The sequence below is a fragment of the Aotus nancymaae genome, unplaced genomic scaffold (assembly GCF_030222135.1).
Source record: "Aotus nancymaae isolate 86718 unplaced genomic scaffold, 86718_ANA_hifiasm-v0.15.2.pri h1tg000089l, whole genome shotgun sequence".
NCBI classification, from domain to species: domain Eukaryota; kingdom Metazoa; phylum Chordata; class Mammalia; order Primates; family Aotidae; genus Aotus; species Aotus nancymaae.
The window spans coordinates 4149334-4163606 of NW_026988504.1; the positions used below are offsets into that span (position 1 = coordinate 4149334).

At 61.5% G+C, this 14273-nt stretch overlaps 1 protein-coding gene across 10 annotated transcripts in view; it reads left to right on the top strand.

Annotated features, from left to right (window-relative positions):
• The window catches only part of RBFOX3 (RNA binding fox-1 homolog 3), a 527173-nt gene extending 513909 nt beyond the window's left edge, over nucleotides 1-13264 (top strand). For 8 of the 10 annotated variants that reach the window (XM_012453562.3, XM_064369725.1, XM_064369723.1 and 5 more), the window contains 9 exons: nucleotides 32-85; nucleotides 900-992; nucleotides 2405-2465; nucleotides 6551-6604; nucleotides 6739-6871; nucleotides 7324-7504; nucleotides 8560-8621; nucleotides 9502-9580; nucleotides 11379-11865. In XM_012453562.3, coding sequence (XP_012308985.2) covers nucleotides 32-85; nucleotides 900-992; nucleotides 2405-2465; nucleotides 6551-6604; nucleotides 6739-6871; nucleotides 7324-7504; nucleotides 8560-8621; nucleotides 9502-9580; nucleotides 11379-11423 — 762 coding nt within the window. In that variant the 3' untranslated portion in view covers nucleotides 11424-11865. Of the gene's footprint in view, nucleotides 1-31; nucleotides 86-899; nucleotides 993-2404; nucleotides 2466-6550; nucleotides 6605-6738; nucleotides 6872-7323; nucleotides 7505-8559; nucleotides 8622-9501; nucleotides 9581-11378; nucleotides 11866-13056 lie in introns of those variants that run through there. The other 2 variants (XM_064369727.1, XM_064369728.1) reach the window with 2 other exon arrangements.
• Nucleotides 13265-14273: the final 1009 nt, after the last annotated feature.

The window sequence follows — 14273 nt, forward strand, 5'->3', positions numbered from 1 at the left end:
TGCCCCGCTCCCTCTCTCTCTGTCTCTGCAGCAATTCGGAAGAATCTTAGACGTGGAGATCATCTTTAACGAGCGGGGCTCCAAGGTGGGTGCCGCACGGAGCTGCCGCCTTACCGCGCCGGCTGTAGGTCCCGCCAGGCTAACGTGTGAAATGTGCGTTTCCTTCCTGGAGAGCTTCACGCCCGAGGACCCCTGAGCGACACGGGTGCTTGTATTCCCCGCTCTTCCACCCCGCCCCACCCCCACCCCAGCTGTCTGTGCCGTTGCTGCTGCTGCCGCTTTTTCTTTCTGAGCCACCAGGACCTCTTGCCTGCACCCCAGAGCCCTGGGCCCCTGCGCCCAGGCCCCACCCCCACTAACCACTCACCCCAGGGGACCACTGGCCTTGAGGCTTGAGGGAGGGGCTACAGAGAGGGCCCGCTGGGGAGGGTGGCCAGCGGAGACAAGCCCTGCTCCCCTTCCAGGAAGGCACGACCCTCCACCCTGGGCTCTGAGGGTGGAGGTGGGTGGGCTGCCCCTGCAGGTCCTGAAGCCCAGCCTGGGCCCCCCACCCCGAGGTGGGGTTCAGGGGGCAGGCCTGGCCCGTGGTCAGGTAGCATCTCTTACGTGGCTTTGGCCTGACCCTTTGGAGTTGCCAGGCGGTCCACTCAGGCTGGGCTCAGGCCAGGCCAGCAGCTGCCCTCCCGGGGCCCGTACCTCTCCTGGCATCCTGCCGGTGGCCCCACGACAGACCTCTGGGCTACCTGCGTCTCTGCCTCAACTCACCTGACTCAACCCCCTCTCTCTCTCTCCCTCTTCCCCTGGTCCCCACCCACTCCTCCTCTTCCGCCTCCTCCTCTTCCTCCTCCTCCTCTTCCTCGCCCTCTCCGTGCCTGTCCTTCCCTCTCCTCTGCTCACAGGGTTTTGGGTTTGTAACTTTTGAAACTAGCTCAGATGCTGACCGAGCCCGGGAGAAGCTGAATGGGACGATCGTAGAGGGACGGAAAATTGAGGTGCTCAGATAAGTGTACTGCGGCAGGGATGCCCCGAGATCGCCCACCTTCCCCCACCCCCAGCCGACCACCCCGCCACTGCCGCACCCTTCAGAGAGCCTGGCCAGGGTCCCCTGGGGCGGGAGGAGGGGTACACTAAGGCCAGGGTCACTGGCTGCCTGCTGAGCCCTGTCACTTGTCACCCCTTCAGGCTCACCGAGGTCCCTTTTCCCTGCCTCTTCCCTCCTTTTCCTGGGAGATGCCCTATCCCCAACCAGACACTGGAGGAACCCCAGAAATCCTGTATTTGGGGCTCGGCAGCTTCAAGGACCACGGCCAGCCCACCCTGCCAAGGAGCCATTAATCCCCAGACCCTGCTCACCATGGAGCGGCGTCTCCCCAGCCCATCCCCACATGGCCTGGCCGGGGCCCTGCAGTTTGCCCCACCTGGGCCCCACTCCACCCCTTGTTTGGGTAGAAGCAGAGTCAGTATCGGCAATGACCAGGGCAGAGGAAGGGACCCGGCCCCGAGGAGGAGCAGGGAGAGGGGGTGCTGGGTCCCTCCCTGACACTCACCCAGCTCTGTCCCCTCCTTCCTTCCCCGCTCCCCGGAGGCCCAGAGTGCCAGTGGGCTGTGTTCCCTTGCTGCAGCCTGGGTGTCCGGAGCTGGGTCCCCCAGTAGGCAGGGCAGCCAGAGGGTGGCTGGAGGAGGGCTGGGGCCAGCCACCAAGGCAGAGCCCTTGGGCAGGCGGTGAAGGCCTGAGAGGAGGCTTCCAGACTTCAGACAGCGCTGGCTCAGCCAGGCTGCAGCCCCATGCCCTCGGGGCTCACACTGAGGATGTGGGGGAGGCAGAACAGCCCAGACCCCTTCCTGGGGCCCATCACCTCTGCTATTCTCGACTCCCTTCCACACACGCTTCGTCCTCTCCACCCCAGGCTGCCCCTGGACAGCCTCACCTGGGCTTCTGTGTGGCAAATAGGTGACTTGCGTGCCCAGAGCTCCCCCCCGGCAACCTCGTCCTCCTGGGGCACACGGGCCCCATGGCAGAGCTCTGTGTTCTGCAGCATTGAGGACTCTGGCCTCAGGGGAGGGTGCATCATCCAGGAGGGGCATGTAGCCATCTTGGTTCCCGTGCCTAGGTGGGCCCTGGCATCCTCAGGGAGCAGAGGGCATCCTAGAGGCCAGCCTCTTAGCTGGTTCTGGTCAGAGAGCACTTTGTGGAGAGTCCACTAGGGAGCTTCTCCCGCCGTCCCGGGGTGCCTAGGAGCCTGGGGCTGGGTTTATGGGAATAGCCATGTGAAGAGGCCTGGGTCGGGGGTCCTGGGCCAGGCGGGGCTTTAGCCCGTGCTGGGAGCAGTGGGGACCAAGGCTCTGGATGGCAGGCAGCAGGACACTAATCCTCCCTCACCCTCTCTCTTCCCTCTCTGGACAGGTCAATAATGCCACGGCCCGAGTTATGACCAATAAGAAGACGGGGAACCCCTACACCAATGGTAAGGGGCAGGAGGCTGCCAGGATCGCTGGGCAGGACAGAGGCCCTGGGGTAGCTGAGGCTGCGGTGGGCTGACCTTCCTGGATTCTAGACAGCCGCCACCCCGCCGTGTCCAAGCTCTCGGGCTGCTGCTCTGCTCCCTGTCAGAAGCAGGTGGGGCAGAGGAGGCAGGACAGAGAGCTGGGGGCCACCCACCCCGCTCCTGGCCCCATACAATCAGCCATACCTGGAGTCTTGTTTTCCCAGGCGTTTGTTGGGGGCCTCACATGCAGGCATCTGATACAGTGGGACAGCAGTGCCTTCCTGGATTAGGACTTCCTTCCTCCCAGGACCTTGAGTTCAAAGGCTCCTGTGCTGAGACCTGCTGCGCCAATTCACAGTTGTAGACGGGCTCAGCGAGGGCAGCGGGTACACGATGTGCTTCTAGACCCGAGTTCCAGTTTCTTCATCTGCAAAACGGGAATAGTGACACCACCCCGCAGAGCTGTTCAATGACAAATGACATGTCTAAGCGCCATGAGCGAGGGCCCAGTGGGGAGGTGCTCAGACTGCGTGGGATGTGATTTCAGGAACTGCCTTCCTGGGGCTTTGCGAGGTGGGTGGGGGCACCGAGTCCCCAGGCTGAGCCCTGCTATCCACAGCATGCATGGGTAAACTGAGGAATCCTGCATATGCACACCACACTGCAAACGGAGGTGGCCAGTCTTCCTTGGAGATGGATCTGCCAACGCTAAGTGCTGGCTCTGGAGAGGTAGAGGGATCGCTGGTGGCTGCTGTGAGTCTTCACTCCATCAGGCGAGGGGCCTGCTTTGAGCGGAGCAGCGTGCTCTGGGGCCTCCTCTCATTCTTGACAGCGAGCAGCTTCCCACTCGGACCCCTTAAAAGCCTCAGCACTGCTCCTAGACAGGATGGATCTCCCTGCCGGCATGGACTCTCAGACTGCTCACCCCCGGCCTCTCATGGCCCCGTGGGATAGGCCGCATGTGGAGTCAGGTGGGGACCAGCACGGAAGCCTGGACAGGACTGCCCGATGTACCACCTCTCTCCCCAGCTCTCCTGGTGTCTGGTCCTGGTGTGGGGCCGGGACTCTGGCCTGGCCCAAGTTAGACTTGATTCTCTCAGCCTCATACCCTACTTTTCTGAGAACTTACACATCTCAAGTGCTTTTTAAAAATATGGGGATGTGGGCCAGGCACCGTGGCTCATGCCTGTAATCCCAGCAGGCCAAGGCAAACGGATCACCTGAGGTCAGGAATTTGAGACCAGCCTGACCAACATCATGAAACCCCGTCTCTACTAAAAATACAAAAGGTAGCCGGGCATGGTGGTGCATGCCCATAATCCCAGCCACTCAGGAGGCAGAGACAGGAGGATTGCTTGAATTCAGGAGGCGGAGGTTGCAGTGAGCTGAGATCCTGCCATTGTACTCCAGCTTAGGCAACAGAGCGAGACTCCATCTGAGAAAAAAAAAAAAACGAGAGTGCTCCTGCTTTGCAAGCACCCCAAGTGCTTCCTGGGTGTGACTCTTCTGTGATCTGGCACTTGGCACAGGAAGTAAAAGCAGTAGACGTTTTTACTGGGTAAAGTGATCAGCGGGGCTGCAGAATCTCCGGAACCAGCTGCCCACTCTGCACCCAAGAGTCACACCCACCGCTATCTGGGCAGAAATGAGAATTCAGGGAAGCACGGAATTCAGAACGGATCCGTCCCTGAACGGCCGCAGGCTGTGAGGCTCACGAGGGGCACGGAACCAACGCCAGTGGGGCATCAGGGAATGGAGGGAGGTGGCAACCTCTGCCCACGTTTGCAGCAAGAAATGTTTCATCTCAATGTCTTCTTCGTCAGCCTGGGCACAGAGGGCTGCAGTGGGATGGCCCTGGGTTCTCTGTAGGTTGTCACCAAAGCCAGCCCGTGGGCTCTGGTGGCCTGAGTGCAGCGTGACTTGGCTTCAGCACTCCCCAGCACCCTGAAGCTCATTAGTCGGGGACAGAGGTTTGCACTGCCGAAAACAAACTCACCAGGTTTGCCCAGGTGGTAACTATGTATGTTAGAAACGGAGGCCATCCAGGCAAGTCTCAGGCTGCCTCTGCCATCTGGGGTCCAGACACTGAAACGGAGCCAGCAGAGACAGGTGGCGGCCCCCAGAGAGCTAGAATTGACAGGTGAGGGCACCCAGGAAGCCAGAAGGAACAGGTCAAGGTGCCCAGGGCCATGTGAGGCAGACATACAGCCTCTAAGTGTCACTCACCCAGAGTGGACCCAGAAGGGCCACTGGATGGAGCCTGGGGGAGCCTGGGCTTGGGGTTCAGGGTCTCCAGGACTCTGTTCCATTCTGGACCTTCTAATAAGAAGGATCAGCTCTTGGGGCTGAAGGTTTTCCCAGAAAACAAAACATTTCTTTCAGCCTGATGTCGTGGGTCACACCTGTAATCCCAGCACTTGGGTGGTTAAGGTGGCAGGATCCCTTGAGCCCAGGACTTCAAGACCAGCCTGAGCCACACAGGGAGACCCTGTCTCTACAAATAATGTTTTAAATTAGCTGTGGATGTGGTGGCAGCCACCTGTGGTCCCAGCTACTTGGGAGGCTGAGGTAGGAGGATCGCTTGAGCCCAGGAGGTCAAGGCTGCAGTGAGCAGTGATTGTCCACTGCCCTCCAGCCTGGGCAACAAAGCAAGACCCTGTCCCCCACTCTGCCCCAGAAAAAAATAAAAGTTTCTTCCCTCCTGAAGATTCCAAAGTCCCAGCAATGACGTCCAGACACAAGGTCATGTGCTGGTGGCTGGGGATGCAGGGTGGGGTGAAGACTTGACCTGAGGGAGGAACAGACCCCAACACTCCATCCTCACTGCCTCCAGTCTGCCTGTCCTGCAGTGGGGTTGGTAGAATCTGGGTCAGGGGCTCACATGTGGCCTGGGGCCATTGCCACCCTCTCCAGATATATCTCCCTGGTTGGCCAGTGGGTTCTGGTCCCTGCTGTTCCTCCCCACCCAGTGCAAAGGGACAAGGAGCTGGGCACACTGCAAAGATAAGACCTGGGTCCACTGAGGAGGGGTGAGGGGATGGGCCTCGAAAAGAAGCCCTCCTGCTTAGCCTGTCAGAATGCCTGGAGCCAGAACCCGCCCCAAGGCAGCTGGTTTCCCCCAAGAGGACGCCAGGTGGAGCAGGTCTTTGCCCTGCTCCTGGGTCCCCCGTGGGAGAGGAAGACCAGCCCACCTGCAGGAAGGGAGAGGCTGGGATGTAGATTACAGCCTGGGACCCAGCGCATGGCCAGGAACATGGGTCTGGCTGGGGGCTGCAGGCTGGGATCCCTGGCTCTGCCACTCCCCAGCTGGTGACGGGAGGTTGCTGTGCCTCTCCAGGCCTCTGTTTCTTCATCTGCAAAATGGGGAGGGTGCGATGGCTCATTGGGTGGTGAGGACCCAGTGGGTTTCAGACAGTCTATGTGGCTCACACGGAGCATTGAGGAAAAGCAGCCATCCTCTTATCCTCAGTGCAAACGCCCTTTCCTCCTCCACCTGCTCCCCATGCCACCCTCCCAGACAGCCGCTCTGGGGAAAGATGAGGATGGGAGGAAAGTGAGAGCCGGACCCAGCGCTGGCAAGAGGGAGCGGGAGGGGACTTTGGCAGACAGTGGGGAGAGGCTCTGGGCAGAGGCCAAGGGCCTTTCCTGCAGCCTCTGGCCACTGCAGCTCAGATGGTGGGGCGGTGCTGAGTCTGACTCCAGAAACCCTCATCCCAGCTATGGCCGCAGGCAGGTAGATTACAAGTTCCACTTCCCGTCCCCAGTTCTCTTCTGGGAGGTGGGTACCCCAGGCTTCTGGGGATGATGCCAAGGGCTGAGGGTAGCTCAGGGGCAGGCTGGGGAGGACCACAATTTGGAAAGAATCCTAACAGAGCCTCAGGCGGAAGGGTCCGGAACCAGCAGGCCCTGGTGTTTTGAACCCAGCACTTGGGTCAGGGTGGGAAGAGGGCCTGGCACAGGGAGTGTTCCCAGGTGCTCCACTGGTGTCGCTGGGGTGCCCAGGCATAGGTTTTGGTGGGAAAAGGCTCGGAAGGCAGTGACTAGTCTCTGTGCTTCTGTTTTAGGCTGGAAGCTAAATCCAGTGGTCGGCGCAGTCTATGGGCCTGAATTCTATGCAGGTAAAGGCTGGGGCGAGGCCAGAACGGGATGAGACCAGCCAGTTGGCCCTGTGGGGCTCCGGGGTCCGAGTGGCGGGGCCGGGTGGGCCCCTCGCCGTGCCTCTCACACGTGTCTCGGGCCCCCTTTCCTGCAGTGACGGGGTTCCCCTACCCCACCACCGGCACAGCCGTTGCCTACCGGGGCGCACATCTTCGGGGCCGGGGCCGGGCCGTGTACAATACATTTCGGGCTGCGCCGCCCCCGCCCCCCATCCCGACTTACGGAGCGTGAGTACCTGGGCGGCCGGGAGAGGCGTGGAGGCGGGGGAGGAGGGAGCTGGCGGGGAGCTGGGGAGGCCCTGTGCAGTGCGAGGGGCTAGGCAGCCTTTCCAGACCTGGGAGCGGGGTCTTGGGAGCCCCTAGAACGCAGCCCTGCAACTGCCTCCTTTACCATCACCCCCATCCCCATCACGGCAGGCATTGCCGAGGTCCCTGGCATTTACGGGGACTTTCAGAGCCCCAGAGCCTTGTCTGGATGCTTTAATGGGGGCGTCGTCCACCCTTGAGTTGAGCGAGGGGCTTCTCTGAGCCCTCTCAGTCCCATTCCCTGGGGTTTGGTGCCCTCCACCACCGAAAGGGAGGGCACAGCTGCCTGGGGTCGGGTGGGCCGTGGGCCCCGGGGTTTGTGGGAGAAAGGAGCCGATCAGCAAGGATGTTACTCTATTGTTATACCAAAACAGGGCACTGGAGCAAACGCTTGTTAAAATGCCAGTCCCATGGGCGGGGCTGGCACCGTGCCCCCTCCCTCCTCAGCAGACACCGGAGCCGGCCTACCCCACCTCTCCAGCGTTCCCACCACTTTCTTGTCCGTTTGCTTCCAGGGTCGTGTATCAGGATGGATTTTATGGTGCTGAGATTTATGTAAGTGCAGCCCTGAGGGGAGGGGCGGGTGGGATCAGGCCTTCTGTTTGTCTCAGTGAGAAGTCAGCATCTCCCCGCTCCTCCCATCCCACCCCACCCTTGAAGCCACGAGGGCGAGGGCGCCATGTCTGCCCAGAGCATGGCATCCCTGGGAATCCCAGCACAGCACAGTCTGGTGGCCTGTGTCCATAAATGGAGCAGTTAATGGGTCGCCCAGCAGCCCTGTAAGCTGAAGGCATCTTCCCATTGGCAAGGGTTCATATAATGGGGGTAGTGGAACTCTGCCACGTCCCTAACCGTGCTGTGGTCAGGGAGGAAGCCCCCTAACGTACCCACGTCCGGGACGGGCTTCGAGAGGGGCCGGGAGGCAGGGCCCCTGCGTGCCTGTGCTGCATCTTACCCACCTTGATGGAAGTCTGTTAGCCTCTCTCCCCCTTCATGGGGCAGCACGTGCTGCTGCTTCTGGCTCAGACTCACCGACGGCCCCACCCCTTGTAGCCAGCCACCCTTCAGTCCTGGGCAGTTGCCCACAATTCAGTTACCTGCTCATCTGAGGCCAGGATGTCGGCGCTCACGTCCTCTTTTGCCCTTTGCCCTTGACCCTTCCTGGTGTCTAGGACACCATGCAGAGGCACTGTGGGTTCTCCCAGCCCCTCGGCATCCAAGTCAGGCCTCACTGGCCTGGTGGCAGGTCTGTGGGCACCTCTTCTGTGCCAAGGCCTAGCACCCACCCAGATGGGCTGTTGGTACCTGCTAGTGTGTTGGAGTGCACAGATGGGTGTGTGAATGAATGAGTGAATGAATGGAGTGGAAGGCAGACCTGCCTCACCCCAGACTGTACCACCTGGCCATCTGCAGTCCTCAGATCTGCGTTAGGGAGCTAGGGGTCCAGGTCAAGCTCCACCTACCCCTTCCCTGGCCGAGGCTGGGAGGCTGGAAGGTCTGCATCCCTCCCGGGCCCCACCCGCACAGGGTCTGTCTCTCTCCCCACTCATCCCTTCCCTGGGGAGCCCCACTAAGTCCCTCTGCTCTCTCTCCTCCCACTTACCCTGCAGGGAGGCTATGCAGCCTACAGATACACTCAGCCCGCTGCAGCGGCGGCAGCCTACAGCGACAGGTAAGGCCAGGGGACAGAGCGGGGTGGGCAAAAGATGGACAGGGATCCCTTGAGGGGCTGGGCCCAGGCAGGCAGGAGGCGTAACCCACCTTTCCGGGGCTGGTGGGAGCAGGGTCAGGACGGGAGCAGGACTGAGTGTGGCCCTCGAGCCAGTGAGCTCCTGACTTCAGTCACTTCCTGCTTGCCCCGTGGGAAGGCTGTGGAAACTCCAGGTAGCAGACAGCATCTCTGATTTCCAGCCCCCCGCCCCCATGCCCACCGTGGCTGTCTTGCGGGCAGATGCTTGAGTGCTTCCTCCCTGGGCAGCCTAGCCTAGTGCCTTTCCCCTTGGGCATCTAGCCTGGGGACTGCTTGTAACCCTCCCCTCCCGGCAGTCCCTGGCTCCATCTCCCTGTCAAGTCTGTGTGTGTACAGGGCGCCATGGCCCAGCCCTGCCCTCTAAGGAGCTGAGTTCCCTGCACAGACGAACTGGTGAAAGCAAAGTTGTGAGGGATGCAGTGTCACGTTCTTGAGGGTGGCGTCCCTGGTCCCTCCCACTGGCCCTCCCTCTCTTCTCTTGAAACCCTCCCCAGCATTCACCCCATTCTTTTTGGGGTGGAAGTTTGCTTTCCTGGCAGGCAAGCTCTGTGAGGACGCTTTTCCCCCCACGTAGCACTGAGTAGAACACACTCCCCCGCCCCCCACCGTCAGGGTCAGCACTCAGTGGGCATATTGAGAGTGTAGCCTATTGTGTTCCAGAAGCTTCCTTCTCAACAAGAAAGAAGGGTAGGCCTTGCAGGAGGGAGGGTGCCCGTGCAGTGTCTGGAAGGAGGTGGAAGGCCGTTGCCGCCCCTCACCGTGCCCCACCCTCCTCCCACACCCCCTCCGTGCTCTTCCCCAGTTACGGCAGAGTCTACGCAGCTGCTGACCCGTACCATCACACCATTGGGCCCGCGGCGACCTACAGCATTGGAACCATGGTAAGGAGCCCGGGCCCACCAGCCCTGGCTGCCAATCCTAACAGCGGGGTGCAGCACTGCAGCTGGGGTGGGTGGCGAGGCCCTGAGGGGAGAGGCTGAGCCCTCTGACCAGTGCCTTGGTCCTGGAGACTTTGGAAGGAGCACAGCCTGGATGTGAGTTAGGAAGAGGGGAGTGCCGGCCCCTCGTGCCCACTCTCGGTTGCGGGGAAGCGGGCAGAACGGCTGGTCGGCCCACCAGACCATATGGTCCTCTGGGAAGCACCCAGTGTGCCTGATCCATTTCCCTGACCCCATCATTATAATAAAGTCCTGTTAAGACCCCTCCATTCCCACCACCAGGAAAACTGAAATTAAACCAGGGCCACTCTCCTTCCCAGCAGAGGCTCCCGAGGCCCCCCCAGGGGCTGTTTCTGCCCACGCCGCACCCCGACGGCCTGCCCACACCACTGCAGCCCCTCACACCCAGGAAGGGAGCACAGGCCACTGGCTGCTTCTCACCACGCCCTGGCTCCTGGCTTCCTGGGGGTTCCTGGGGTCCTGGGGGAAACTGCCTGCTCTTCCCCAGCCTCCTCCCTCGGGCTGTGGGGTGGAGAGGGCGGGGTGGGAGGTGTGCGGCGTGGCATGTCTGTATGTGTGTGTGTGTGGCCAGCTGTCGACACGTGCAGCCCAGCTCACTCTGCACCCAGAGCTGCGTCCAGCGGACACCTGCCTCCTGTGCCCACCGGTCCCAGCCCCAGGGTGTGAGGTTTTAGCTTGGCATCCAGCATCAAAGATGAAAACATCCTGGGGGAGTGAGGAGGGAGGAGCTTCAGAGGCAGGATGGATTTTCCCACCGTCCTTGGTTTTGATGACTCCCTCCAATTCTTGTTTTGTCTTTTTCCATTTTTAACGAGCCTCAGACAGCCCCAGCCGCCTGTGGTGGCTGCAGACAGTCCCAGGAGCGGGTCTGACGGGGCACGGCACAGCCCCACCCGGGCAGAGGCGCGATCCCCTGGCTCCCGGCCTCCGTGCAGCTGCAAGCTCAAGGCGTTCATTAATGCACAGAGGGTTCCCTCTTGTATCTTCGCTTTTTATTTTTAAGATTTTCTATTTTTTCCCCAATTTTTCTTCTCAACACGCTTGCCGTGTTCTTCCCTTTTCTGGCAAAACTGGGTGGTTGGAGGGTGGGAGGCTCCTTCAGAGCCCTCCATGACTGGGGCAGCCCAGGACATGGGCGGCTGGAACACCCAGGACCGGTTCTTCCCAGCAGGACAGGGCTGGGCCCTAGGTGGGCCCGGGAGGACCCAGGGACCCCCAGAGAGCGAGGCTCTGGCACTGTGCCCAGAAGGCTTGCCTTTCCCAGCATAACCAGCTTCAGTGGCCCCAGGCTCTTGAGCCAAGGCCCAGGAACCCACCAGGAGTTCCCTCAACCCTCTGAAGATGCCCTGTGCTGCCCTGCTGGGGTGCGAGGAGGTGGGGCTCGAGCTGGGACCCCCCTCTGCATAAGGACAGTGAGAAGCCAGGCCTGAGCCCAGAGACGTGAGCCAGACACAACTCAAAGCTCATGACCCAGAAACGCTGCTGGTCATGACCCCAGAGCACCCCCCACCGCTGGCCCCAAACCACCACGACAGCGGCAGGCCCGAGCCCTCCTGTTGACCTGACAGCCCAGATCCTTTCTCCCCAAGGACTTCAGGGGGAACGAACACAAGACTTAGCTCTTTCTCTTTTTGGTTTTCCTTGGTTTTTTTCCTTTTTGCTTTTTCTCCTCTTCCAAAAGGCGGTACTGATTGGCTGTTTTTCATCTTTGATGTTGCAGGCTAGCCTCTGCCGAGGAGGGTACAGCCGCTTCACCCCCTACTAGCAAGAGACCCAGCCCCTAACAGCATTCACACTGACTGCCTCTCACAAACCACACCCAACAGCCCAAAACCAGGCCCAGCCACCGGGAAGACAGTGCACCCCTCCCGGCCAGCGACACGCACGGCTGGCCCTCTGCGACTCTAAAATCCATAGTTTTCCTCTCCGGCCAGCTGGTCTCCCCACCCCACCTGTGCTGGTGTGTGTGTCTGACCCTGGTTTTTCCTGTGTGTCTGAAACCGTGATTTCCTATTTTGCGTTTGTTGATGTACTGCCAAAGCCATGCAGGTACGGTATGCACACCGCGGGGTCGAGGCAGCCCCGAGCTGGGACTAGCAGTAGCACCCTGTGAGGCAAGAGCCACGTGTCCTGGCCTGCCAGGCTGCACAGAGTGGCAGAAACGCCCGGCAGGGCCTCCCCCAGAGCCACCCAGCCAGCCCCATGCCACGGCCCTAGTGTGCAGCGCCCTGATGCGGGGGGGGGGGCTCCAGGCGCCCGGTGTGGGTCCCCGGCTGGGGGTGCTCCCGCCGGCATCCTCCCAGCCAACCACAGGACTAGCCATCGCCCCTCCTTGCCCCATTCAGCTGAAACTAATATTTTTAATTAAATTTTATTGACGATAATTCTTGCCGACGTAGTCACAAGCATGTCGCGTGGTGTGCGAACTGCTGTGGTCACACCAGTCTCCGAGACTCCTTAGCACTGCCGCTGTGAGAAACAGCGCTGTGGAAAGGCGTGTCCCGGCCTCTCATCAGGGCGCCCCTTAGCACCACAGGGTGGAAGCCAGGCCAGACTTGCTCGGGGCTGGGGAAGGAGTGGGTTGTCCTGGAGGCACAGCCCACTCTCCCTGTCCCCAGTCCCCGAAATGTCTTTATTGGGGTACATTCCAGGAGGGGTCCTCAACAGGAGAGCCGATGAGGGGCAGATGTACCCTTGCTCAGGCCCTCTCTGTGGGAAGGCCCTGCGTTAGGGGGACTGTAGGCAGGGAGGGCCCTGCAGCCCACGGGCCGCTCCCCAGCCCTAGGACTGGCCAGCCTGGCGCATGGCACTTCTGGGGAGACACTGGCTGCGACCTCAGTCGAGCAGAGCCCCGGGCAGCCACTGGTCCACCTGGGAAAAGCCAGCCAAGATGGGCACGGTCCTTTCCTGGGGCTGGCCTGGGGCACACAGATCTGAACCTCTATGACAGAGAAAAGTAGCCTCAGGCTCCAAGTGTGCCACAGCTGGGCTCCTAGGACAGGAGGGCCAGCTGCAGTGGGGGGTTCCCCACCAGCCAGGGCTGAGGTCCTGCCACCCACCGGACCCTTGCCATGGGGAGCCTGGCTCCCCACCTCCTGTGGCCAGACCCTCACCCTCCACCGCCTCACCCAGGCTGCCTCGGGGCCTGCACTGGCCCAGCCTCCCCCCTCGCCCTGTCCCGCCCACCTCTGTCTCCTCCCATCCCGGGCTGCCTGGGCCCCATCCTGGCGTCCACCCACACTCAGCCCTGGAAGATGAGGGTCCTGGAAGCTGGGGGGCAGTTGTGGGGGCGCCAGGACTTAAGGCCGGAGGCCCCATGCCATGCAGCCTGTCGCCCTCACACCTGCCGCTCCTGCCCCTGAGAAGCTGCAAGTCCTGCCTTTCTGTTTCTGTTGTAGTGAAACCTTCCACCGTTTCCTTCTCGGACCATGAAGGGCAAAAAAAAAAAAAAAAAAAAAATCACAAAACAAAAAAAAAAAACAAAAAAAGATGTTAAGATCCAAGCAACACACAAACCAACCAAACCAAGAGGCATCCAACCGAGTCCACGTCCCGCGTCCCGGCCACACGCCCGCACCGAGGGAGCACGCCGGCAGGGGCGCTGGGGAGCCCTGGGACAGGACGCCCCGCCTCGTCGCTCGTCCCTGCCCTGGCTGGCAGCGCAGTGGGGACGCCCCCCTCCATCTCAGGCAGTGGGAAGTTGGAGGGGAAGGGGCCTCCCTCGCGGGGCCTGTGGGGGGCTCTGCTTTCCACCCAGTCTTCCTTTCCCAGCCCCCTACTCCCGAGGCAGTGTGGGGCTCAACAGCGCGGAGCAGGCCCGGGCCTGAGCAGGGAGGCAGTGTGAACAAGACTTTACCTTTGTGGCCAGCTGTGCCGGGGCGGGGCCGGCGGGGCTGGGGGTGCAGGTGGCTTTCATCCCAGGGGCTCACTGGGCCCCGTCACCCTTGTGTTGCGTCCTCTGCGTCCCACCTCCCTCGTGCCCTGGCAGTCCTGCCCGTGCAGCAGCCCAGGGCCGACTCCAACAGAAAGGGCTGACCTGGCTCCAGGACTCAGGGGCACCCCAGGGGAGAAGGAAGGAACCCCGGCCCGCCAGGAGCCACTCCTCACACCACCGAGCGTAGCCAGGCAGGCCCTGAGGCCGAGGACATGCTGCTCCTGGCCGTCACTCGCTTTCTGGAGGAGGCCCGGGGTCTGTGCACACCAAGGCCAACCTCGTGCTGCCTGCTGGGACCCGGCCCTCCCTGCCGTGCCCCTGCGAGCCCAGTCCCAACCAGGGGCACCCAGGGATGGGCCAGCGCCCGGCTGCACCGCAAGGTTAGGAGTCACAGTGGCTGTGGGCCTGGATGGACACAGCCAGAGCAGAGGCCCACGGGAAGGGCAGGGGGTGGGGGAGCCTGAGCCCGCCCCTCCCTGCTCCCGGGGCAGGTGTCCAGGTGGCAGGAGCAGCAAGCTCTCAGGCAGGCAGAGCAGGAGTAGAGCAGGTGGCAGGGAGGAGCCCCTCTCGAGGTAGGGAGCACTGGAGTAGGCAAGCAGCAAAAAATCCAGGCTCCCGACGCAGCTCCACTGTCTCATGAAATGTCAAAAATTTAAAAATACACCTCACTTTCTATTCAGC